Source organism: Dipodomys merriami, unplaced genomic scaffold (genome assembly GCF_024711535.1).
Source record: "Dipodomys merriami isolate MVZ:Mamm:240054 unplaced genomic scaffold, mDipMer1.0.p SCAF_2, whole genome shotgun sequence".
Taxonomy (NCBI): Eukaryota; Metazoa; Chordata; class Mammalia; order Rodentia; family Heteromyidae; genus Dipodomys; species Dipodomys merriami.
In genome coordinates this window covers 83,061,978-83,087,480 of record NW_027203381.1, presented here as the reverse complement: position 1 = coordinate 83,087,480, position 25,503 = coordinate 83,061,978, and the positions used below count along the sequence as shown (strand labels likewise).

Below are 25,503 nucleotides of genomic sequence, written 5' to 3'. Positions count from 1 at the left end.
AAGACAAATGATAAAGCTAGAATCATAAGCAGAACTGTCATTTCATAACTATTTTCATTTCATTCACTTACCCATCAATTTTTTTCATCAAAAAAGTGTGTAGAAACTTAATGCTATTGACCAGGGAGAAGCAGGAACTGCCTAGCAAAACAAAATTTCCACAGAACTTCCTGCAGGGCCAAACATAAAAATCCATAGTTTTGTTTCTAGGCTGTGTAGTTCACACATTGATGACATCCCCCATGACACAACAGATCAACCTGTAGGATTTTTAACAAGGTCCAGGGCCACACACTCTATCCACATTAGGTGAACAATCCTGTTGGATGTTCTTGTTAGAACTAAAACCTGTCTAGGTTTGTTATTTTGCTAACTTGTTTTATGTTAGCTTTGACCCTTATTAAAAGAATTTTGAAATGTTCTAAAATTAGTTATATGCAGGAGAGTAGAAGAACAAGTTTAACAGCTTTTTTGATTGTTGGTGTAAATCAACAAAGAAATGAAAAATGAGACTACTCCACACTCCTTTTCTGTGTGTTGATGATTAGCCATTAAAGCAACATAGCATTCAGTCTATAGAATCAACCACTCAAGAAGTCACTAGTATTCCTATGGACTATTCTCATACCCTAGGACTTTATGAGCTTCCTGAAGCCCCACTCCTCTTATCAATATCCTTTGTAAGAAGCAGTAGTTCAAAATAGAAATCGGTTCCTTCTTCCCAAATTTCCATTATAAAATATATTGTCTTCTTAAATCTGGTGGATATCTTTCCAGATGCTTTTGGGGAATGCTGGTAGTGGCTTAGTAAGTTTGACCCAAGAACCTGTCCTTCTATCTTTGTCTAGATCTGAAACAGTTCAATAAAATCCTTGTGTTTCAGAAATCTCTTATTTTCTTTTATTTTTATTTTTTTTATTGTGAACATACTGTACAGAGGGGTTACAATTACATGGGCAAGATAATGAGTACATTTCTTATCAAGCATTGAAGCCTCCTCCTTTGTTTACCCTTCACATCCCTTCCCAGCCTCCCCCCACCTCCCCACCCAACCCCCCCTCTTATTTTCTTGTTTATTAGAAATCTCTTTTTTCTAGTCTTGTTTTAAAAATCCTAGAAAAGTTGATGTCCAATTACAGAAATATGTGCCAAAGCCCAGTGATCCTCACTGTCTTTTTAAGTATGTGCCTCTGTGTATAAAGATTACACTATACATTTTCGTGACCTAGTAATTCTATCTGTGGAAATACATTACAAAACTAATTCTGAGTATGGCCAAACAACTACCCACATGCTAATCATATTAGAGAAACAAGTCAAGTTACAAAGTAATACAAAATAAACTCCAGTCCATCTGTTTGACAGATTGGGAACAGCTGTTATAAATGACTGAGTGTGTGACACACACACACACACATAAAAAAAGCATATGATAAATTAAGAAAAGAAAATCCTAAATAGATTGCTATAATATCAAAGGTTAAAATTTAAAAAAAAATCTGTAGTGGTTGATGGGATTATCCATGGGACATTTACCTAATTTATTTATTAAATGTTTGTGGAATACTGTGTCAGGCAGCCTGCTGAAGGATTGATATACATCAGTAACCAAAACAGTTTCCTGCCCTCACAGAACTCATTATCTGACAGATGGAGAGAAACATGCTATTATGTTAAATGTAAAGTTTATTTGAAGGTAATATATACTATGAGAAAAAAGCATATCACATTGCCTTCTCAACAGGACTATGCTGACTTCTGCTACATATACTCTTGATTGGCTATCATCTGCAAGTCTTTGCAGAATAAGTAGGATATTCCAGGTCAAAGGAATAGCAAGGCCAGAACTCTAGGATTGGAGTATGTCTTGTATATTCAGAGTACATGAAAAAGATTAATGGAGATAAAATAGAATGAGAGAAGCAGCAAGCAGAAGATAAATTCAGGGATAATGGGCTCACAATTATGTGAGCTCATGTAAGCTATTTTAACTTGTAAATCTAGAGTATGTTTTTTGCCAGATGTAAAATAATGTAAAAATAAAGTGGACTCAATAGTTAAAAATGGAGGGAAACACCTATACAACAAAATCAAATTTATTTTTTTTAAAAAGTTATGTCCCACTGTCTCCACTCCTCTTCAATATAGTCCTGGAACCCTTACCCAAGGCAATAAGGCAAAAAAAGACATTAAAGGGATCCGCATAGGGAAAGAAGAAGTTAAACTATCCCTTTTTGCAGACGACATGATACTATACCTTCACGATCCCAAAAACTCCATCCCCAAACTCTTAGAAATCATAAATCACTTCGGCACAGTAGCAGGATACAAAATAAACGCACAAAAATCACTTGCTTCCTGTACACTGACAATGTACAAAAAGAGAGGGAAATAAAGGGGGCAACCCCATTCACAATAACCTCCCCAAAAATAAAATATTTAGGAATTAACCTAACCAAAGATGTAAAATATAGTTCTTTTATTGTAGCTCTGTTCACAATAGCTAGGATATGGAAACAACCCAGATGCCCCACCACAGATGAATGGATCCAAAAATTGTGGTATCTATACACAATGGAATATTATGCAGCCATTAGAAATGACAAAATAATGGCATTTGCAGGGAAATGGATGGAGCTAGAAGGAATCATGTTGAGCGAGGTAAGCCAAGAGCAAAGAGACAAACGGTACATGGTCTCCCTGATAAGTGGATGCTAAATCCAAAATGTTAGGTGATACGACAAAACTAACAGGACTTAAGAAACAAAGAACTCTGGGCTGGGAAGTTGGCTCAGTGGTAGAGCGTTGCCTTGCATGCCTGAGGCCCTGGGTTCGATTCCTCAGCACCACATAAGCAAAAAGAAAAAAGCCAGAAGTAGTGCTGTGGCTCAAGTGGTAGAGCGCTAGCCTTGAGCTGAAGAGCTGAGGGACAGCGCCCAGGCCCAAAGTTCAGGCCCCACGACCGGACCCAAAAAAAAAAAAGAAACAAAGAACTCCCACTCATCTGGTCGAACCACTACTAAATATCCCCATGCTGCTGATCACATGTATGGTGTATATGTATACACCTTTATATGTTATAGCCTGTGATAGACAATTTGCTCCAGGAAAGTTAAAATGAACTTGTGACTTTAAATGAGCATCATTATTCCACAATACTGTGAAATTGGGGAAATTATGTAATCACTTAATCACAATTTTAAAAAAAAGAACCTCGGGGAAGGTAGAGAGGGAAGGGATGGTAGGGGGAAAACAATGGAGGGGGTAACAATGCTCAATAGGAAGTGTACTCATTACCTTACTCATGTAACTGTAACCCTCTGTATAGTATCTTTACAAAAAAAAAAAAAACAACCTAAAAATAAAAGTTATGTCCATAGGTGATATGGGTTCCTTCAACGGTCTTAAGAGTTGATCCTAACAACTGTATATTGCTGTTCATGAAAGGTCACTCAAAGAAGTACAGAGGTGACCTTTTCCACATAGGGCATGTCTTTAGACCAGGGTAATTCAGAAGCGGCATTCCTCCCCTAAGGTCTGTAAATGCTGACCTAATCCATGTGTAATGTGAGTTGTGCCTCCATGACACTACTGGGAAGGATTCATTACAACTAAGACAGCACCTTTACTTACCACTCTCACTCTGCAACTTTGTCTTCTGTGCTGTCAAGTCATTTGTCAACTGAGTCATTTCATCCAATTTTGTATTTGCTTCATTCAAACGCCCTTCATACAGACTACAGAGTTTGTCAGCATTAGCCTGTGAGTTGATAAAGAAGAATTGGTCTAGATGAATTAGTTGTTCCAAAAAGAAGGAAATTGGTGGTATGAGGTCTAATGTGATATTTTCTGTATTGAAGATCATCAGGAAATTACATCTTATTATTTAAGGATGAACAATAAGTTCTAGAGTCTATATCCACAAGTGTGATAAGTTTCTCAGACCATAGATGTCAAAGAAGAAATCCAACTGGCTGTATATCAGAAGCCTTGAGAATTTTTTAGAGAAGGAGACATATCAAACACTGGTGCCGTGTCAAAGAAGATCATTTCTTGACGTTTACTGTCTTTCTTTCCCATTGGGACACAAATTTCATGAAGATCAAGATTCTACTTCACCAAGATTCTCCAGTGCCTGAAATAATGCTTACAGAACATAAGTGTCTCAATAAACAAGAGAGAAGTTGCATAGAGAGAGGAAAGACAAAGAACAAAGAACATTAAAAGGACTGACCAAGCAGTCAGAGATGATATGTAATAGCATGATAAAGGGAATTGAACAGTCAAAGCAATTGCACCCTTCTAATCACTATAACTCCAACTTCAATATAATCCTGTTGGGCTAACACTTAGTTCTCATATTTCAACTTTGCAAAATTGAATTGAAGAAAACTATTGGCCATTGGCTTTTGAATTTCTACCTGATTTAATTAACCAACCAAAGGAGCACATTCTTATCAATCACTGGTAACTCAAGCAAATGATTTTGAGACTCAAGTTCCTTAGACAGGACTAATAACTCTTAAATGCAAAGTGCAGGGGAGTGAAGGATGACCTTATCTAGCAGTTAGCAATAGTTTATGTCACAAGTAGCAAAATTACATCAGTAAACTTCCATAATTCAGAGTTTTTGTGAAACTCTTCTGCAAGTTATCTTTGTATGTCTTCCATCTGTCCCATGATGGTTGTTAATGATGATATTAACAATTATCAAAATAACAGAAGTTTATTTTATTTGGTACTTATTTCTTATTCAGCTTTTTTTCTAAGCTCTTTCCATGTACTAAATTTTAAGTCATCAATAGCTCTTGAGGCCTTTGATCTTTGCAAGTAAAAAGTACTGTGGAATTAAAGACTAAGGCACTGGTAGCTCACGCCTATAATCCTAGCTACTCAGGAGGCTGAGATCTGAGGATCATGATTCAAAGCTAGCCCTGGTAGGAAAGTCCATGAAACTCTTATCTCCAATAAACCACCAGAAAACCAGAAGTAGTGCTGTGGCTCAAGAGGTAGAGTGCTAGCCTTGAGCTGAAGAGCTGAGGGACAGCGCCCAAGCACAGAGTTCAACAACTGACAAAAAAATAAAAATAAAAAAGAATAAGGAGACAAGCAGAGAGGAATTACATCAGCATCAGTTTGAGAAAACTGAGAAAGCTGGTGAAATGATGAAAGTTGACAGTAAGACTAATAGGCATACTATGAATCCAATCATTGTCAAACTCCAGTGGCCAAAGACAAGGGGCATTTAAATGGTGATGTTATGTCTGGTCCTCTGGAAAACTTCCCAGTTAGCAAAAACCTTGTCAATCTCTAGCTGGAGACTAGGCTGTGTGAAGGATTGATCTACTTGGTGAGTATTCTGAACATCCTATGAAAGACTTTTAACCTATACCTTGCTCTATATTCAACATGTGATTGACACAAAATTACCTGGCAAATTCCTAAGATACTCATATTATTGTAGACTTTAGTGGGAGATGGGCCAACATTCAGACTGAGGTCACATTCAAACTTTCCTCATAGATTCAAGCACCCAGATGATGCTTATTCAGATTCGTCACAAACAAGTGAAGAACCAATTAAGAGCATGCCCACTTGGAGACAGACAAGCAATGCTATTTATTTCCAACTGGCAGGTCATCCTCATTGTGTGCAGGCTCTGGGTGGTTGCAAACCCAGACCTGGTGGAGATTTAGATAGCAGGTTCTCATACAATGCCATTGAAACAGAGGTTAAAATGTAGGCATGCTTAGTTATCCACATACTACACACACACAACCAGAAAAAAAAGAGTTGTAACCATATGTAGGCTGCCTGCCTCTTTAAATCAAACTCTGAATGTTGAATGTTTGCTCATACTTCTGAAAGCAATTTTGACAAAGTTGGCATAGTCATTTTTTCTCATGAGACCCCTAAAAAACTGAGGTTGGTTTTATTTGGTAAATGAGAAAACAGCATCAGAGAGATAAACTATCTTGCCTGAAATCACAATGCTAAGAAGCATCAGAACTGAGATTTGAACCTGCCATATGAAGTATAAGTTACAAAAGAAAATGTTAAGAATTAACTGATTTTATATACTAGATGAATCAGATGACCAATATGCAGCACCACTGAAGAAACTGGATACAATTATTATGATGTGCACCAACTTTGTTTTAAATCTCTACTGACAAATGACCTATTAACTGAACTGGCAGGAGCCTATCCAGGTGTGAAAAAAAACAAAGCCTATATTGATAGCCCTGAATATGCTCTCATATACACCTGCAAAGAGAGAAAGAGAGAAAGGATGATGCTCTATGCATGTAGTCAAGAGGAGCAGGAAAAAAGAAGCCAAAGAGTCCCAAGTTTCAGGAGAAATTTCAGGATAAATCCACGTGGTAGTGGCCTGCTAAGTTGTGCATGTTTGTACTTTTCCCTTTTTTCACATCCATAGGTACTGCTAACCACAGAGTTAGTTTTTCCAATTAATAAAATATTTACAAAAATCAATATTCTGGCCAGGCACCAGTGGCTCATGCCTCCAGTCCTAGCTACTCAGGTAGTTGAGATCTGAGGACCACAATTTGAAGCCAGCCCAGAGGTAAAAAAAATCCATGACATTCTTAGTTCCAATTAATCACAAAACAACAACAACAGCAACAAGAAAAAGTAATTGGAACTGTGGCTCTATCTATTTTTTTTTGTTGTTGGCCGTGGGCTTGAACTCTGGGCCTGGGCGGACAGCTCTTCAGCTCAAGACAAGCTCTCTAACACTTGAGCCACAGTGCCACTTCTGGAACTGTGGCTCAAATAGAGCTCAAATAGAGCACTAGCCTTGACTAGAAAAGCTCAGGAACAGTGCCCAACCCGAGTTTAAGCGAAAATAAAAGCAATATTTTTGGTAAAAGACATAGATATTTATCAAAAATTGGCCAATAGATGGATATAGTATGAAATGCAACAGAATTTCATATTGAAGCATAAAAATAAACAATAAATTTTTATGCCAGGGAAGAGAAGGTTAATGAAATGATGCACATTCATTTTAAAGCTGCTTCTTAAAATGAAGCATGAAAATATTGCCTTGAAGAAATGTGGGAACCAAGGGGAATTCAAAATAATCAAAATAACTGGAAGATCGCCTATCACTTCTAAATTGCTCTGGGCTTCTCTATCAGAATAATACATTTTGAAATGCTTCCATTTCTACTGTATTACTGAGCATTGGCTTTCTTACCATTATAATTTAGAAAAAGATAAAATCAATAATTCAAACAAGAGTTCAGAATAATGGATATGCCTTTGAATATAACCAGAATTAATTTATCCTACCAATTCTAAATGATGTGACATTGGACCAGTCACTGAACCTTTGAGTCCCAGCAGGCATGTGCGAAGTGAATGCCAGTAACTAAGTGCAGAGTGTACAAAGAACTGAAAATATGAACAAAATGAGATCTGAAAGACAGTTTCCATTTTTGCAAGGCTAAATTATTCAATTTGATAGTACAAGTGGGAGCCCCTAAAAGTGCAAAAAACAGGCACAATTTTAATACATAAAGTTGCAGTTGAGCATTCCAGAGAAGGGAATTAGTTTGGAAAAGACACATTGCTGAGAAAATGAATATTTAGTGCTTCCACTCAACATTTTAATTTGGCTGAAATGAAGTCAATGAGTCAAAGTAACAATATCTAAAACTGGCAAGCAGACTGAGCCAGACTATAGGTTGTCAATCGTCAATTACCTCTAAAGCAGAAGTTTGAAGTTCATTTGTAAACACGAACATAACTCAATAAATCCATGCTTGGAATAATGGATCTAGGCACTACATGGAATGGATTAAAACAATGAAAGATAAATCCAAAAGGTAATTTAGGAAACCACCTCAACAGTCCAGTTAAGAACATGGGAATGGGAGAGAAAGCAGCAAGCATGGAGAACTGAATGGATGTGACAAAAGATTAGAAAGCAAAAGACAAGAGAGAAAATGATAAACTGAGGTTTAGGGCTTGGGTAATGGGAAGAACTAGGTGCTAGAGACAGAAAAGTCCAGAAAAAAAATGCAACTTTGTGAAAGAAAAATAAAGGTAATTTGGTTGGTTTTATGTATGCTGGTTTGTGAGAAGGAAGACATTGCTGATCTTCAATAGAACAACTTAAACTTTCAAGAAATAAAATCAGTTTGCAAAGATTAAAAAGTAAGCAGGTAAGGAAGAATACACTTATTTGTGGGTGGGAAAAAAAAACAGGAGAAAGGCTTGATTTCATTTTTGAACTGCCAAAAATGATTAATTGATTTTCTTTTGCTTATATATTTGTATCTTTTCAGTACCCATATGTCTCATAAGCTTAATCATACCTCATATATTTTAGTTCATTTAAGTAATAACTGAAATGGTCTTGATGGGGACTTTAAGATGAATTAATGTGAAATATTTTAGAATATATTCTATAGCTCTGAAGCTATTCCACATATTTTTGCTCACAGTCCACGGAGATCAAGCAATTGGGGCTGGGTTCGAACTTTCTTAGCTAACTTCACAAATTGGGCTCACAAAGGAGCAGAAGTTGCAGCAACTAGTCATTTGTTTTGTTTAACCTAAAGTAAAATGTCCCCTTACTACCAAAAGTTAAGGCTGTTGTTAACCATGTTCCCATTTTATATAGGAACTTGAAGTGTATAGGTTAATGGGATCAGCTAAGATAGGACATGTAATGAAACTATCTAGTGTACGCTGGTTAATGAGATGCAGAGACACATGGAAGAGGAAGTTCACTTTTCTCAGCAAGAGTGTTTGTGTCCACTATTCTGACATGCTCTGGAATTATGAAGGCTACCCCCATGGCATACTCACAACACAATGAAGCCATTCTTCAAAAGAGATATAGATAGTGAGCCTTCACTTTTCTATCCTACTTTCTTATGCCATCACCAGAAAGATCCATAAGGAAGATGGCTGGGATTCTAACAAAACCAGAAGTCACACTCAGGTCATATTCAGTTGATGGGTGACCTTAGCAATGACCTTGAGGTCAGACTCAAGAACTAAAGATTCCATGATGAAATATTTCAAGTTATTCTCTGATTTCCCTTTCTCCTCCCCTGCCCTACCTTCTTCCATTTTTCACAAGCCCCCAAGAGGGATTTGGGAGTGTCTACCTTAGCTCTTGTCATCTGCTCAACATGAGTCTGGAGGTCACCCACTTCCAGCTGCAAATCACTCTTAGCTTGTTCCAGGTCCTGCTTGGCCTGTTGCAGATTTTCTACCTGACTTTTGAGCTCAGCCAGGCTATCTGCATGTCTCTTTTTCAAAGAAGCAGAAGTTGTCTCAAAGTGCAACATGGCCTCCTCCATCTCTTGACGAAGCTTCTGAAATCTTGCTTCCTGTTTCTTAGTTATTTCCAGCTGAACCAAACTTGCCCCCCCAGCCTCTTCCAACCTCTCATTCAAGTCTTCCAGGTCTTGAATGAGGTCAGCTCTCTCTCTTTCTATCTTGGCTCTAGTGGTCCTTTCAACTTCCAGTTCCTCATTCAAATTTCCTATATGAGTCTGGAGCAAAACATAATTTTGGTTTGTAGCATATTTTATTCAAGAGCTTTGAAAAGGCATTCTATTTGTTTTTCTCACCAGTAAGATAGCTAACATTACATACTTGGTTCCCAATTTATAACTAAAGGAAATGGAACAGATACAGACAAGTGACAAGTATTTTCCCTGAAACAATAACAAGACTAAAATTATTACTTGCAGTTCTTTCAGATCTCACAGAAATAAACAAGGTCATTAAATTATATGTACATGGAACAAAAGCTCAGTAAGAGGCAATTCCCAAAGAAGGAGGAGGCTACAATGCTTGATAAGAAATGTACTCACTATCTTGCCCATGTAATTGTAACCCCTCTGTACAGTATTTTCACAATAAAAAAATAAAAAAAATTTAAAGAGAATTTATTGGGAAAAAACCAATAGATTTTATAAACCAAACTTTCCTTGTCTAGAATTCATTTACCTAACAATGACAACTCTCAAAGCTGCAAAAATCTGATCAACTGAATGAATATCAAGTTCAAGTGCCTTGTTTTGAAGAAATAGATCAGTGTAATTTTGCATATATTTCTAATAACTTACTCTGGCTTTCTAGACTGTGGGAGATTTATAGAAACAAATTACAATTTGTAGAGGAAAAGGACCACTGAAATGAGTAGAAAGCTGATACCATTTCATAGATATGAATGTTAGAAAATGAAAAATATTGATTGGAATTTTCAAAGTACTATACCCTAATCTTAGTATAAGGGCAAATAGCTCTACAAATCTTGATAATATTATTGTATTACATTATAATAAAGCCTTTTATGTGCTTTAACATTGTTTTAAGAAATTGGGCACATGTAGGATAGGGTAGAAATGGTCAAAACTTCGTTTAGAAGACATTTTTCTTTCCAAAAAATAAAATGGTGTATAGAAATCTAATATCTAGATGATATCAAGAAAGTAGTCTCTGCGTAGATGAAATATGATGAATTACTGAAGAAAAGTATGATTTCCACTCCAGTTTAACATGATTCCCTGACAATGAGTATCATTAGATCCAAAAATGTCCTAAATAATATCATCACTAACCTCACACAACTCTGAATTAATTTTCCAGAAATAATTTAATATGTTTTTATTGTAAAAATACTATACAGAGGAGTTACAGTTACATGAGCAAGGTAATGAATACATTTCCTATCAAGCATTGTTACCTCCATTTTTAATTCATTAAGGTGAGAAATTTTGTTTTTTAGATACTGTGAAAAAAATGTTTTATCTTTATTTTAGAAAAATGCCAAGTGTGGGGATAAGGCTGGAAATATAAAGAGCCGCCTGACAGTTAATATTATTTCTGAAAATAAAGTATAATCACAAAGCAGCAGTACTATTTATTTTATTTTACTCAAAACATTCTGAAAAAGAACTATTGAAAACAGATTCCCAAGCTGGGAAGGTGGCTCAGTGGTAGAGCGCTTGCCTTGCATGCCTGAGGCCCTGGGTTCAATTCCTTAGCACTATATAAGCAGAAATAGCTGGAAGTGGCACTGTGGCTCAAGTGGTAGAGTGCTAGACTTGAGCTGAAGGGCTGAGGGGTAGCGCCCAAGCCCAGAGTTCAGGCCCCATGACTGACATAAAAGAAAAAAGAAAAGAAAAAAGATTCCCAAATAAATTTGAATGATGTTTACAACTTTGGGATATTCTCCAAAGAAAAAAAGTATCTAGATGCACATGTATATGTGTGCATGTGAGTATAATTGCCTCATATATTTAATTACTGTACAAAATGGTGATATAGTATAAAACATTGACATGGTCTAAAACTAATAGAGTGATCTATTATCAAATAATGCTTTAAGTCTACTATAGAACCTACTGCTTTCCAGTATAATTGCCTTATAATCATAAATAATCAACGTAAAAATTAAACTGCTAAGAATGAATATATGCCTCAGGTCATGTACTATGCTTATCAATTAAGCATACAGTTGCAGGATTAATGAGAAAAAAAATGCTTCTCCAGGATTTTAGTTCAATGCCTGGTTCAGAGTAAACATTCAATAAGTAAGCTATTTAGTTTATTATCCTCATAGTAAGAAAATTCATGCTAATAAAAATAATTTTTTCTTAGGTCATACATCTATGGGATACCTCCTTTGCTTTGCTTTGCTTTCCTTTCCTTTCCTTTCCTTTCCTTTGCTTTCCTTTGCTTTCCTTTCCTTTCCTTTCCTTTCCTTTCCTTTCCTTTCCTTTCCTTTCCTCTCCTCTCCTCTCCTCTCCTCTCCTTTCCTCTCCTTTCCTTTCTTTTTCTCCTTTCTCCTTCCTCCCACTTTGCTTCCCTCTTCTCCTTTTTCTTTTCTTCCTTCCTTTCTTTCTTCTTTCTTCCTTCTCTCCCTCCCTCTTTCTTAATTTTTTTCCCTACAAGTATACTATATGGACAGGAATGGTCTCAAACTCAAAATTTCCTTCTGCAGACTCCCAAATGTGTACAGACATGTACACATTTAGATGTGTACATCTAAACTACTGCTCTCTACTTCCTCTGTCTACAATTGACCAAGTATGGATAACTTGCTAGAGATTTTCTTATTTAAAGTACCAATTATCAGCCACAGATTTAAACATTAGTGCACACAACTATTTGAAAAAATTATTACCTGCAGCTCTTTAACCTTCTTCTGAAGCTGGGCCACCAGGACCTGTTCATTCTCCACTTTTGAATCCATCTGTCTCATTTCTAATTCTTTCCTATTTAGGGAAAGGTAACACATTGAATTGTTTGGAACATTTTGTTTTAAAATCTTTAAATTATAGAAATAATATATGAGTCCTTCTTATTCAAAAACACAACTATTGCATCAAGGTCTGAAACCTTTGTCTTCTGATCGCTATTCTTCTCTTAGAAGAAACCACTATAATGTTCTTTTTTCTAAGTATTCACAAATTTGCATGTGTACATATATAGTGGTAGGGAAAATTTCATTTTTCCTTACTGCGAAAGTTGTAATATTGTATATATTTTATGCACAGATCTAAAGCTTATTAACACAGTAATATATTGAGATTGTTCTATGCTGGCCCACACACAGATTACTTCCCTTAATATTTAACTGTGACATAACATTCAATAATTAAGGCAAACTGAAGCTTGTTTACGAATTTCCTCATTAATTAAGGATCATGCTAAGAATTTGTTCCTATAAGTTTGACTATTTGAGATACTTCATGTCAGTGGAATTATTCTAACTTTTGTGACTGGTGTATTTCACTTAGCATGATGTCCTCCAGGCTCATCCCTTTCTGTCATATATGGAAGTATTTTCTTCTCTTTTGAGGATGAAAAATATTTCAGTCTATGTATATAACACACTTTCTTGTTTCATACATAAAGGATATTTGTTATGTCTGCACCTGTGCTATCATGAATAATTCTGACACTTCTAAGAGTGGTACAGCTTTTGTACATTGAATTATTGTTGTTGATGTTGTTGTTGTTAATTAATTTTGGCAGTACTGGTATTTGACTCAGGGCCTCATACTTGCTAGGCAAGTGCTCTACCACTTGACCTACTCCTCCATCCCTATTTTTTTTGGTATTTTTTTTATTTTCAGGGGCAGGGGGTGGTTATTTCAAGAAGGGTCTCCTGAAGCTTTTCTGCCAGGGTTTGCCTCCAACTGCAATCCTTCCACTCTCAGTGTCCCAAGTATTTAGGATCAGAGGTCTGGGCCACCCAGAATATTGCATATATTAAATTATGTCATTTAACTTTTATCTTTAAAAATGTAGCTAATAATTCTGAAGCTATGTACTAACTTTTCTATCCTATGATCACTCATCAGAAATGCTACTTTTGTCATGTGTTAAGTCTTAAATGTACATAGATCCACTTAGAGAAAGTTTTACAATGAAGCTACCACTTCTTGAAAAATAGTGTCCTAAAATGCTGAATGTCTGAACTTTACCATCCAACATTCTGTCCCTGTATTTTGCCTTACATCAATCCCAGTTCATTCATAAGGTTCTCTATCTTCTTATTTTCCAAACATCTATGAAGTTTAGTAACTAACTAATACACTATTAGTCAAGTTTCACCATGAACATGTATGAAGCCAATATATGCACACTAACAAAAAGCCAAAAACTTGTAAGTTGTTCCCTTGACACTTCGTTTTCCATTATGGATTCTGACCTTGGATATGCTGTCCCCAGCTGTAATCTGGCCTTCCCTTACATTTGGATTTCTCTGTTTTCTCCTCTTATTTGATCTAATTTTAATCCTTAAGTGTTACCAGAAAAAATGTCTCTTTAAACAAAGGAGGACAAAAAAGAGAAAGAGAGAGAATCTATTTCACTAACTACTAGAACAAAATGAAGTCCTTATCTTCTCCTCAGTTCTTTGGGGTGTAAAGAATCCAAATGACTTCTGGCTTCCCTAGATTTTGTCATTTTCAAGTTTTGCCTTCAATTTCAAAGCAAAATGATTGAAAAAAATTTTTATTTCATTTTATTGTCAAGATGCTGTACAGAGGGGTTACAGTTACATGAGTAAAGTAATGAGTACATTTCTTGTCCAGCATTGTTACTGCTTCCTTTGTTCTCCAAGAATTATATTTAAGGAAGTTTTTTGTTTTATCATCTCCAAGTAGTTGTGCAAATGAGTTGCAATTTAACAAAGCAGTGTATGAATACAAGACATCCTGATCAGTGTCACCCCTTTCAACATTCTCTTCCATCCCTCCTCTACACACCCCCCCTTCCTTCACTCTTCTTAATTTTGTAGGATATACATTGGATTCTTGATTGTATTCTCCCCCTCTTCTCTTCATTTGTTAACCTTTTTCCCCTGATCCTACCTCATCCCTTTCAAGTGCTCACATCCATGTTTTTATAGTACGTTATTTGGCAAAATTCCACTACATAAATATTAATGAAGGTATATCTGGCAAACAAGCATTATTCAAATGATCAGACAGTATTTCATACCACATCAATGACAATTTTTGCCTCATTTTCTTATGTTGCCATTGATTCAGGTTTTTTTTTTAAATGGGCAATTTCCACTTTTTTACCTGAATTCTCAAATTCCCAGTCATTCACATGCCATGATCTTTACAGCCTTTATTTTCATCTGCTAGGCAGAAACTTTATCAGTGATAGGTTCCAGGTACGTATTTATTCTATTTTTGCCATTACACAATAAAGAAAATGCAGTCCATTTCCGAATCTGTCATCTTATGGCTTTAGTCTCAAAATATTTGGCCTGAAGTCCTAATGATAAGTAAAATGGCAGAGCTCTTCTCTCCAACCTACGATCTCCTTCCCAGAACCTCATGGTAACAGAAACATACTCACTTCCTCAGCTGTGCTTCTAGCTGCTGCTGGCTGCTCTCCAGGTTCTCCACATGGTCCTGGATTGTCTTTAAATCTCCCTCCAGTCTGTGCCGCCCCCTCTCACAGTTCATTCTTGCTTTACTCTCCTGTTCAAGGGCACCCTCCAGCTGACAAAAGGAGAGATCATTTAGTTAAGTAAATCAGTAGAATGTATATTTTACTAAATGTGTTCATTAACCACTTTGGGAAAATGAAAGAAAATTACAAGCGCATACTCTGGAAATGATACCATCTATCTAGGTATTTTTAAATTAAATGTTACATGAATCAACAAATTAACCAAGGAATCTAGAAGTCATCGTGATAGAAGAAATCTCTGGAGATTGCTGAGTATGAGCTCTGCCTGTGGCCAGTGGGCCTGTTTGGTCACTTTTCAGTGATGGAAGATCACTTCTCCATATGGCAGCTCATTTCATGGATGGATAATTTCATTTACTCAGGAGCATTTATTCATAAGAAATAGAAATATTCTCTGGAAAGTGGCCTCTGGAGAAGTACCAAGAACATCTATCTCCACGATTCCATCCATGAGTATTTGTCAGCACTCCTGGGTATCACTGGCCTTTTGCGAAGGTTTCATATGTGTGATTCAATGTTCCCTTCACCTCTTTGACACCTTTTCCCAGTCCATATCATTATGTTATTCTGATACTCTACCAAGCTGTCAGAACATTCCAGTCACCCCTGGATTTGTGTTGATAGCAGCGATAGAGATTAATTTAGTAGGAAGATAACAGTTATGATATAACTCTGCTTATTGTTATGCTTACTTTTCAGAAGTAGAAAACATTTCCTGTTATTAGTGAAAGATATGAAATTCAAATTAGGAGCAATACTTCTGGAAAGTACATGTATAACCCTAAAATGATGAATACATTTAATGCACATCAAATATATTTGTCCCCTAAAAAATTTTCATGTTGACATCCTCACCACCAAATTGGTGGTATTAGAAATTGATGCTCTTGGAGGTGAACAGGTCACAAGATCAGAGTCCTCCTGAGCATGATTAGTGTGAATATAAAAAGAGACCAAAGATGCCCTTCCTCCTTCTACAAAATGAGGACACAGCAAGAAAATGGCCATGTATTGGTAAAGTGGCCTTTCACCAGAAACCAAATCTACTAGCCCTATGATCTGAAAGTTTCCACTCTCCAGAACTATAAGAACTAAATTTCTGTTGTTCATGAGCCACCAAGTATATGCTAGTTTGTTATAGCAGTGAAAATGGACTAAGCATGCTTAACAAACTTGAGATCCCAAGTTCAAACCTAAGCTGCATTGCCACCATTTACAACGTCGGTGCAGGGGGGGGGGGGGCGGGGGGGAAGGGGGAGAAGGAGAAGGATTGGGATTGGGGGGAGGGGGGAGGCTGGGAAGGGATGTGAAGGGTAAACACAGGAGGAGGCTGCAATGCTTGGTAAGAAATGTACGCATTATCCTGCCCATGTAATTGTAACTCCTCTGTACAGTATGTTCACAAATAAAATAAAATTAAATTAAAAAAAATAGAAACATTCAGGGGAAAAAAAACAACAAAAGCAAACAACAACAGAAAAAAAGCTATCACTCCCTGTATCAGCAATTTTATATAGACTAAGAGAATGAATGCACACAGCTCAGTCAAGGAAAAAGAAATGAAGGATTATGAACAGTAAAAGTAGACTTGAAGCTTTTTTTCACAAAGTGATTAGGCACAGAACAGGGCACAATCACTTTTAAAATTTTACAAGATTTTTCAACAATATAGATTAAGTGTAGTGTGTGACTTACATGTTTTTCAACAACAAATAAATGTCAGAACACAATATAAGCTTGAACACCAGAACTAGCATTCATTATGTAGCAAAATCCTGGTTCTGTGCTGACTATGGGAAGGATTAGTCATCTCAGCACTCTCCCATTGCATGGAGTTGTGTGATAGTTGCTTCTAAAAAGTGATAGATTATGTGCTGGGCCTGACTTATACTATAGTGGTTGAGTGTACGGTAAGAAAACCCACCTCTATTTCCAAATAAAAAATAAAATACAATATTCTATTATGGTTTCCTGAAACTATTCAGATAAATAAAGAAAAGTTGAAGGTACATATCTATGAAGGCAGAGTGCCAACTGCTAAATCCATGATCACTTACTGCAACAACTTGTTGTCCCAGTTTCAGATTAGCTTTGCTCAAGGTGTTGAGTTTCTCTTCCTCCATCTGCAGACAGTCCTGAGTCTGCTGATGGGCCTCCTTTACAGCCTCAGTTGCTCTGTGAAGCTTGCTGATTTCCTCATTTCGAGATTCCACCTCCTCAGTCAGATTCTTGACCTGATAAAATTAAATGAGAAAAGCTTTCTAAGAGCCACCAGTTGAAATGGAAGATTGGAAAGCCTCAGGAGGAATTCTGTGTCACCATGTGCCTCATTGAGGCATATTCCTGATAAACTTTTTAAAGTTCTGAATTCTTCCACAAAATAATTATCTGTTATCTGATAAAGTCCGGAAATGTAATATTCTAGTTATTCAAATATTATCAACCAGTTCATTGTCTTAATTTAAGAGCACCATATTATTATATAATAATAATAGTAACAATAATAATAACACACAACTAATATATAATATATAGTATTATATATAACATATAATAATATAGTATAATAATAATATACAACTAATAGTAATTTAGCTTGCTTTTGAGGATTCAGGAGGGCATGAATTAATATTTTGTACCACAGTGTTCCTAGAGGGACAGACAAGGATTCCAACAGATAACATGCAAAAGTGGAAGCTAGCTATGTGCTTTCTGTGAAGGAGAATCAATGGACACCAAATTACAGTTTCATATTGGAACTGTTTACCAAAGGTTTGATACAGATTCTGGATTAACTTCAATCCACATCTAGATGTACAAGTTAAAACTCACAACTAAAACAAGAGATTGCCTCAAATCAGTGGCAGAGCTGGAGAGTCAGACACATCCCAAATCACCTTTTAGCACACCATATCATGGAAAGTTGTCCATCCAAGAAGGATATTTAGAGGCCTGATGAAACTGATTATGGAGGAAATAAGACTAGAACAAATAAAATCATTTGATTTGTTACACTAAATGGGGATCTACAATTTTGAAATAGAAATCTAAACTGAAACCACAATTTCATTTATGCTGGTTGTGGCTCCCAAGGCTGTAATGTTGCAGTCTCCTGTATTAATTAAGTTGAACACAACACTCTGAGTTCCCCAGCCTGATTTGAGAGTGGAATTCAGGCATCTAGGCCTTGTGAAACATCACAGAAGAAGTACCTTGTGCTCTGCCTGGTGCTTCTCCTTCTCTGACTTTGCCAATATTGTTTCCAGGTCATCGATTTCTTTCTTCAACTCAGAACATTCATCTTCGAGTTTCCGCCCCCTGGCAATCAGCTCAGAATTTATTTCCTCTTCTCCCTCCACCCGCTCAGACAGCTCCTTCACTCTGGCCTCCAGCTGGATCTTGGATTTAATCAGCAACTGGCACTGCTCTTCAGTATTTGCCAGGGTCACTTGCTCCTGCCATGATGAGAGGAAAATTGTTCCCAATAGCTGGAAGTAATTTATCAGTTATTTGAAAATGCTGCTTAACACATAGCTAAGGAGATAATTGCCTACTTTCAGCCCAGGACTTTCACCTTACCTTTCCCAGGCAGCTGAAATAATATTCCCAGGTCCCTGATCCTGTTGTTGAGATGTGGGGGAACTGTTTGTGTTTGGAGGAGCCTTTCATCTATCAAGCCTATTCAGTAGATTAAATGACCTTTAATATGCACTTAATAGAATCCTCATGGCCTAGAGATAGCACACTTCCAAAAGTCAATACTGTGCTGGTGAAAGAACTGATGTGGGCACAAATTTTGAGACTGATGCCTGCTTAAACTATGGTCTTTTAAGAAAGGAGTTTCTCTCAGACAGTGTAACATTTATTTATTACATTATTTTAAGTGCCCTGGTGCAGTTGTATATGTATTTCTAATAAATTAAGTAGACCTGCATAGTGATTTTATTTACAAGTTCACTTATAAAGCACTGACTTGATTTCACTATTTTTTCTAATAAAAAAGCAACTGCTTCTGCCACAAGCAAATTCTACAAATTATATACAAAGAACATAAAATGCCTCTTCCTTTTAATGTTTTATACATACTACTTCTACATTTTGCCAAAAGACATCATTCCTATGATACAAGCCAGCTACAAAATAAATTGACTTTTTGTGATAGATCACCTTTCATAATTTTGAACCCCTATAGTTTTACAATACTCAGTAAGTACAGTGTACTGTCATTTCAAAATGGAACTAGTAAGATATTTTTCATACCATGAACTTGACATCTAATTACATTTCACATTCATAGTGCATCTCAGTTTGAACTAGGTACCTTTCAAATTCTCCGTAATTGCTTATAGTTAGTGGCTACAGGGCAATTCACCATAGATATAAAACCCTTCCAACAATTTTCACAACCCCTCAATTCACTTGCCTGTTTATTAATTAGAATATTTGTTCTTTTGGCCCTTATATTTTTTTATTTTTTAAAATTATTTATTTACAATTTATTTTTTATTTTTTAAAATATTTTATTGTGAAAATACCATGCAGAGGGATTACAATTACATAAGCAAGGTAATGAGTACCTTTTTTATCAAGCATTGTTGCCTCCTCCTTTGTTTCCCCTTACAATCCCTTCCCCACCCCCCCCCTTTCCCCCCCAACCCCCGCACCCGATGCCAAAGTTGTAAAGTTCGTTTTCAACATAATGACTTGTACATCTCATTGTTGCAATGGGTCCACCTGTATCCTTATTTAAACAATTTGTTTTTTCTCTTACCCTCCACAAATTATACCAATATCAAATACAGTGAAAGCAGGGGTTATACCATGAGGAGAGACATACAAAGCAACAAAGAAATCATCTTATGAATATGTTAGAAACAATAGCAAGAAAGAAAAGCCATTTGAGTCCTTACCTTGGGGTTCATTTCACCTGCCATCAACTTATATGACCGTTTCTGCTTGACTCAGACATATACTAGTTATTGCAAATAAGGGAAACCATGGGACCTATGTTTCTTTGGGCCTGGCTTACTTCACTTAATATAATTTTTTCCAAGTCTTTCCATTTCCTAACAAATGGGGAAATGTCATTCTTTCTGATGGAGGCAGAGAATTCCATTTTTGTGTATATACATTTTCTTGATCCATTCATCTACTGAGGGGCATCTGGGTTGGTTCCATATCTTAGCTATGGTAAATAATGCTGCAATAAACATAGTTGTGCTGGTAGCTTTAGTATGGTCTGTGATCATTTGGATAAATGCCCAAAAGTGGGATTGCTGGGTCATAAGGGAGCTATGAAAGAAGGATGGCCAATAGACACATGAAGAAATGCTCAATCTTCCTAGTCATAAAGGAAATGCAAATCAAAACAACATTGAGATACCACCTCACCCCAGTTAGCTCTATGTTTCTTTTCTTTTCTTTTTTTTTTTTTGAATGTTTTTTATTGTAAAAACACTGTACAGATGAGTTACAGTTACATGAGCCAGGTAATGAGTACATTTTTTATCAAGCATTGTTGCCTCCTCCTTTGTTTTTCCCCTACCATCCCTTCCCTCCCACCTCCAGAACTTAATTTTTAGAGCAAAAATTCTTACCCATTCTGTGGGCTGAATCTTCATTCTGGTCATTATTTCATTCAACACATAGTGATCTTAATTTGATATAATCCCATTTTGTAAGCCTTATTCTTATTTTTTAAACAACTGGAATTTTAATCAGAAAGTTACTGCCTATGTCTCCATCTTTAAATGTTTTCCTTCAGTACTGCCAAAATTTCCAATCTTAAATTAAAATTTTTAATTCATTTTGAAATTTTCCCCTCTCAGGATAGAAACTTGTGATTATTCAGTTTTCCCAACACCAATTTTTCAAGATGTTGTCTTTTCTCCAATGGTTCCTTCATCAAATATCAGACAGCTCTAAACATATGGGATTATTTCTAGATCTTCGATTCTATTCCACTCTTCTCCATGTCTGTTTTTGTGGCACTACTAAGCTGCTCTGTTATTATATTTTGTGGTATAATTTGAAGTCAATTATGTTGCTGTGATAGCTACAGTACTGCTCCTTTTACGCAGGATTGCTTTAGATATTCTATATTAATTCTAGGGTTGATTTTTTGTTCTTTTTTTTAATTGTGAAAATACCGTACAGAGAGGTTACAGTTACATGGGCAAGGTAATGATCACTTTTCTTATCAAGCATTGTTGCCTCTTCCTTTGTTTCCACTTCCCATCCCTTCCCATTTCCCCTCCCATTTCCTCCTCCCCCCACCAAAGTTGTAAAGTTTGTTTTTCGACATAATGTCTTGTACATCTCATTGTTGCAATGGGTCCAACTGTATCCCTATTAAACAATTTGTTTTTTCCCTTCCACTCCACAAATTATACCAACATCAAATACAATGAAAACAGGAGTTATACCATGGGCAGGGGGAGGGGGAGACATACAAAGCAACAAAGAAATATCTTATAAATATGCATAATATAACACCGCAATGTTTATGAGGCTTGAAGTAAATTTATAGATCATATTCAGTAGTATAGCTACTTTTAGAAAGTGTATTCTACCAGTTCACAAAAATAAGCTGTGTTCCCTTCTTCTACAATCTTCTTCAATTTCTTTCTTCACTGTTTTATAGTTTTTGGTGTTGAAGTCTTTTGCTTCCTTAGTTTTATTCCTAGATTTTTTTTCTTGAGGCTACTGTGAATTAAATTATTTTTCTGATTTCTTGCTCAGTCTGTTCATTGTTAGTATATGGAAAACCTACTAATTTTTATATATTGTCAATTTTGTTTTTAATTTGTTATATGTTTATTATTTTTAAATAGTTATACAAATCAGTTCTTGAATGCCATGCATTTGATGGATAATATTAATTTTGTTTCTTCAGTCTTTGCTAAATGCATTTATCTAAGGGAGTTTTTCATGGAATTTTTAGGGTTTTATAAGTATAAAAACATACCACCTGCAAATCAGGATAATTTTTATGTTATCCTTTCATCTTTGTATCCCTTTTATTTCTTTCTATTGCCTCATTACTCTGGCTAAGATTATGAGGCCCATATTTAATAAGAAGAGAAAGAGAGAAAGACAGAAAGAGAGAAAGAGATGGGAAGGAGGAAGGGAGAGAGAAGCCCCTTGCCTCCTTCCTGATTTTAGAGGAAATAGTTTTTAAGTTTTTCCCTATTTAGTATGATGTTGGATATAATATTATTGTACATAGCACTTATTATCTTACCTTGCTCATGTAACTGTAACCCCTCTGTATAGTATCTTTACAATAAAAAATATATACTTAAAAAAGAGGATGATGAATTTTGCACAGGAAATTTCTGCATCTATTGAAATAATTACATGTTCTGCCATTTATGCTGCTTATGGCCTGTGTTATGTTAATTAATTTGTGTATGTGAAACCATCCTTGTATTCCTAGAAGAAACCAACTGGGTTATAGTGTATAAACTTTTTAATGAATTGTATTTAAACACATTGTATTTTTTAATTTATGTCTTTGTCTAGTTTTGTTATCATGGCAACACTAGCTTCACAGAATGAGTTTGGTGGTGTTTCTTCCCTTTCTGTTTTATGCAATAGTTTGAGTAGCACTAATAGTAAGTTTTTTAAGAGGTCTAGTAGAATTCGGCAGTGACTCTTTTCCAGTTATGACATCACTTTAATGGACTATTACTGCTTCAATATTATTGCTCATTATAGATCTGTTAATGTGACTGGTACCCTCTTGGTTCAATTTAGCAAGTTATGCACATAGATTTATCTATTTTTTCAGACTTTATAGTTTATCAGACTATAAGTCTTTGAAGTCTTCCTTAATTAGCTTCTGAATTTCATTGATATTATGGCCCCTTTCTCATGTATAATTTGATCAATTTTCATCTTCTCCTTTCCTTTGGTAAGTTTGGCTTAAGCTTTGTCAGTCTTGTTTATCACTTCAATGACCCAATTTTTTGTTTCATTGATCTTCATATTTTTTTTTGTTAATAAAGAAGCAACTTTATTGAGAAGGTTCCTACACTGACCAGCCAGGGCCACAGCACAGGCTCGGGGACTGATACTGCGACCCCCAGCGGCCCACGTACTTAGGTCTTCATATTATTTTTTCAGTTTGTATTTTATTCATTGCTACCTGTTCTTAATTATTTCTATCTACTAATTTAGGGTTTGGCTTGGAGAGACATCATTAGGCTATTTATCTGAGGTCTTTCTGATATTTTTAAATAGACATAGCTCTAAAATTTCCTCTTAGCACTTCTTGAGCTGTATTCTAGTTAAAAGATACCCTGCTATAAGGACTCAAATGGTTTTTCTTTCTTGCTATTGTTTCTAACATATTTATAAGGTGATATTTTTGTTGCTTTGTATGTCCTTCCCCCACAGTATAACCCTGTTTTCACTGTATTTGACGTTGTTATAATTTGTGGAGGGGAAGGGAAAAAACAAATTGCTTAAATAGGAATACAAGGTGGATCCATTGCAACAATGAGATGTACATGGCATTATGTTGAAAAATGAGCTTTATAACTTTGGCGCTGGACAGGGGGTAGAGATGGGAAGGGATAGGAAGGGGAAATAAAGGTGGAGGCAACAATCCTTGATAAGAAATGTACGCATTACCTTGCTCATATAATTGTAACCCTTCTGTATGGTATTTTCACGATTAAAAAAAAAGATACCCTGCTAATCAAATTTCTTCACTATTAAACAGCATCTTTTCAAATGTATCCATTATGTGTGCTTAGTGAAATCTATGGTATGCCAAAAACTCACACTTCTGTGTTGGTTAATTTGCCTTTCTTTGAAGTCAACTGCTGCCTATGAAATGAGAGAGTAATTAAGAAGTGGATGTAAAGAACAAACAGTAGAATCACTCACAGCCTGAAGCTGAAGAAGCAGGTCATTCTTCTCCTGGATGAGAGAGACTTGTGTCACTTTGAGTTCTTCTCTCTGAGCTTCTGATATCTCCAAGGCTTTCTGCAGTTGTATATACTTCTCTTTCAGTTGAGATATCTCTCCCATCCCTGTTGCCTTAATAAAGGGCTTGATCTTGAAGAAAAGTCTCATCCAAGGCCAGTTCTTTGTAGCCATGAAAGCTCTTATGTTGCACTGGATCAGTAGAAGTGCATCCCTAAATTAAGATTTTTTTTAAAAAAAGCAAGTTAACACAGACTATCTGAAAGTATTTACATAATAAAGCTATTTAATAAATACACCATGTTAACAGTCAATGCATTTTCATTAGTCTTCAAAGCATTCTAGATCTGGGTTCTCATTTGATTCTGACCAAAACTCCCTGAAGGATTTATGGGCCTAACTATATTATGAGCTAGATATGAAAATACTCACATCACAATATCTTTTAAATGAGAGATGGTCCTGAAAGAAAGTAGGAGACATAGAGGGAGCTAAAAATAGTAAGTGAATGCAGGCATTGTTTGTCTGTGTTCATAGAAGGATGGAGTCATCTTGATAACTGTTCGTATTTTCATATCAAGAGACCTTCATTATCAAGACTTATCATCTCAGCCTTCCACATCAAGGCTGAGACCTTCAATGATTTATATACTTAATGAAAAACAATACCCTTGTCATAACCCTATCATCATCTGAGGAATATCATTATTTGAAAGTAGATCAAATAAAAAACCTGAGCCGGGCGCCGGTGGCTCACGCCTGTAATCCTAGCTACTCAGGAGGCTGAGATCTGAGGACCGCGTTTCAAAGCCAGCCCTGGCAAGAAAGTTCGTGAGGCTCTTATCTCCAATAAACCGCTAGAAAACCGGAAGTGGTGCTGTGGCTCAAGCGGTAGAGCGCTCGCCTTGAGCTGAAGAGCTGAGGGACAGCACCCAAGCCCAGAGTTCAAGCCCCACGACCGGGGGGGAAAAAAAAAAGCCTGGGACTGAAAAACGCAATAATCTGAATTTTCAACGAAATAATTAAAAGTTGAAAAATAACAATGATTCATAATGAATAATAAAATAACAAACAATAAAAATAACCCTAGACTAAATTATCTGTCTTGTCTAGAATCTCTGGAGATCAGCGGTTCTACCTACTAAAGCCAGGATCTATAAGATAGAAGATGTGTGTGTGTGTATGTGTGTGTGTGTGTGTATGTGTATATGTGTGTGTGTGTGTGTGTGTGTGTGTGTGTCTGGTGAAAATATCAATGCAATGCCAATAGAAGAATAAAATAAACCCAGAAACACAACAAATCAAAGAAAGGTTGGACAAATAGGATTGCATGAAATTGCAGAGCTTCTGTATGGCAAAGGACATAGCTAGCAAGATCAATACAAAACCCACGGATTGGGAGAAGTTCTTCTCTAGCCATACAATGGACAAGGGTCTCATATCTAAAATATACCTGGAACTCAAAAAATTAAATCCCCCAACAACAAATCCTCAAAGAAACAACTGCCCAATAAATAAGTGGGCGAAAGACTTAAAGAGAAACTTCTCTGAAGAAGAAAGAAGGATAGACAATAGACA

General features: G+C 36.1%; 1 protein-coding gene across 1 annotated transcript in view; it reads right to left on the bottom strand.

Moving 5' to 3' along the window:
• The window catches only part of Myh15 (myosin heavy chain 15), a 112,979-nt gene that overhangs the window by 34,533 nt on the left and 52,943 nt on the right, over positions 1 to 25,503 (bottom strand). The window contains exons 22-28 of the mRNA XM_070028726.1: positions 23,887 to 24,139; positions 18,204 to 18,446; positions 17,049 to 17,225; positions 14,875 to 15,020; positions 12,179 to 12,269; positions 9,147 to 9,536; positions 3,634 to 3,760 (exon numbers count right to left, since the gene is read on the bottom strand). Of these exons, the coding sequence (XP_069884827.1) occupies positions 3,634 to 3,760; positions 9,147 to 9,536; positions 12,179 to 12,269; positions 14,875 to 15,020; positions 17,049 to 17,225; positions 18,204 to 18,446; positions 23,887 to 24,139 (1,427 nt within the window). The remainder of the gene's footprint in view (positions 1 to 3,633; positions 3,761 to 9,146; positions 9,537 to 12,178; positions 12,270 to 14,874; positions 15,021 to 17,048; positions 17,226 to 18,203; positions 18,447 to 23,886; positions 24,140 to 25,503) is intronic.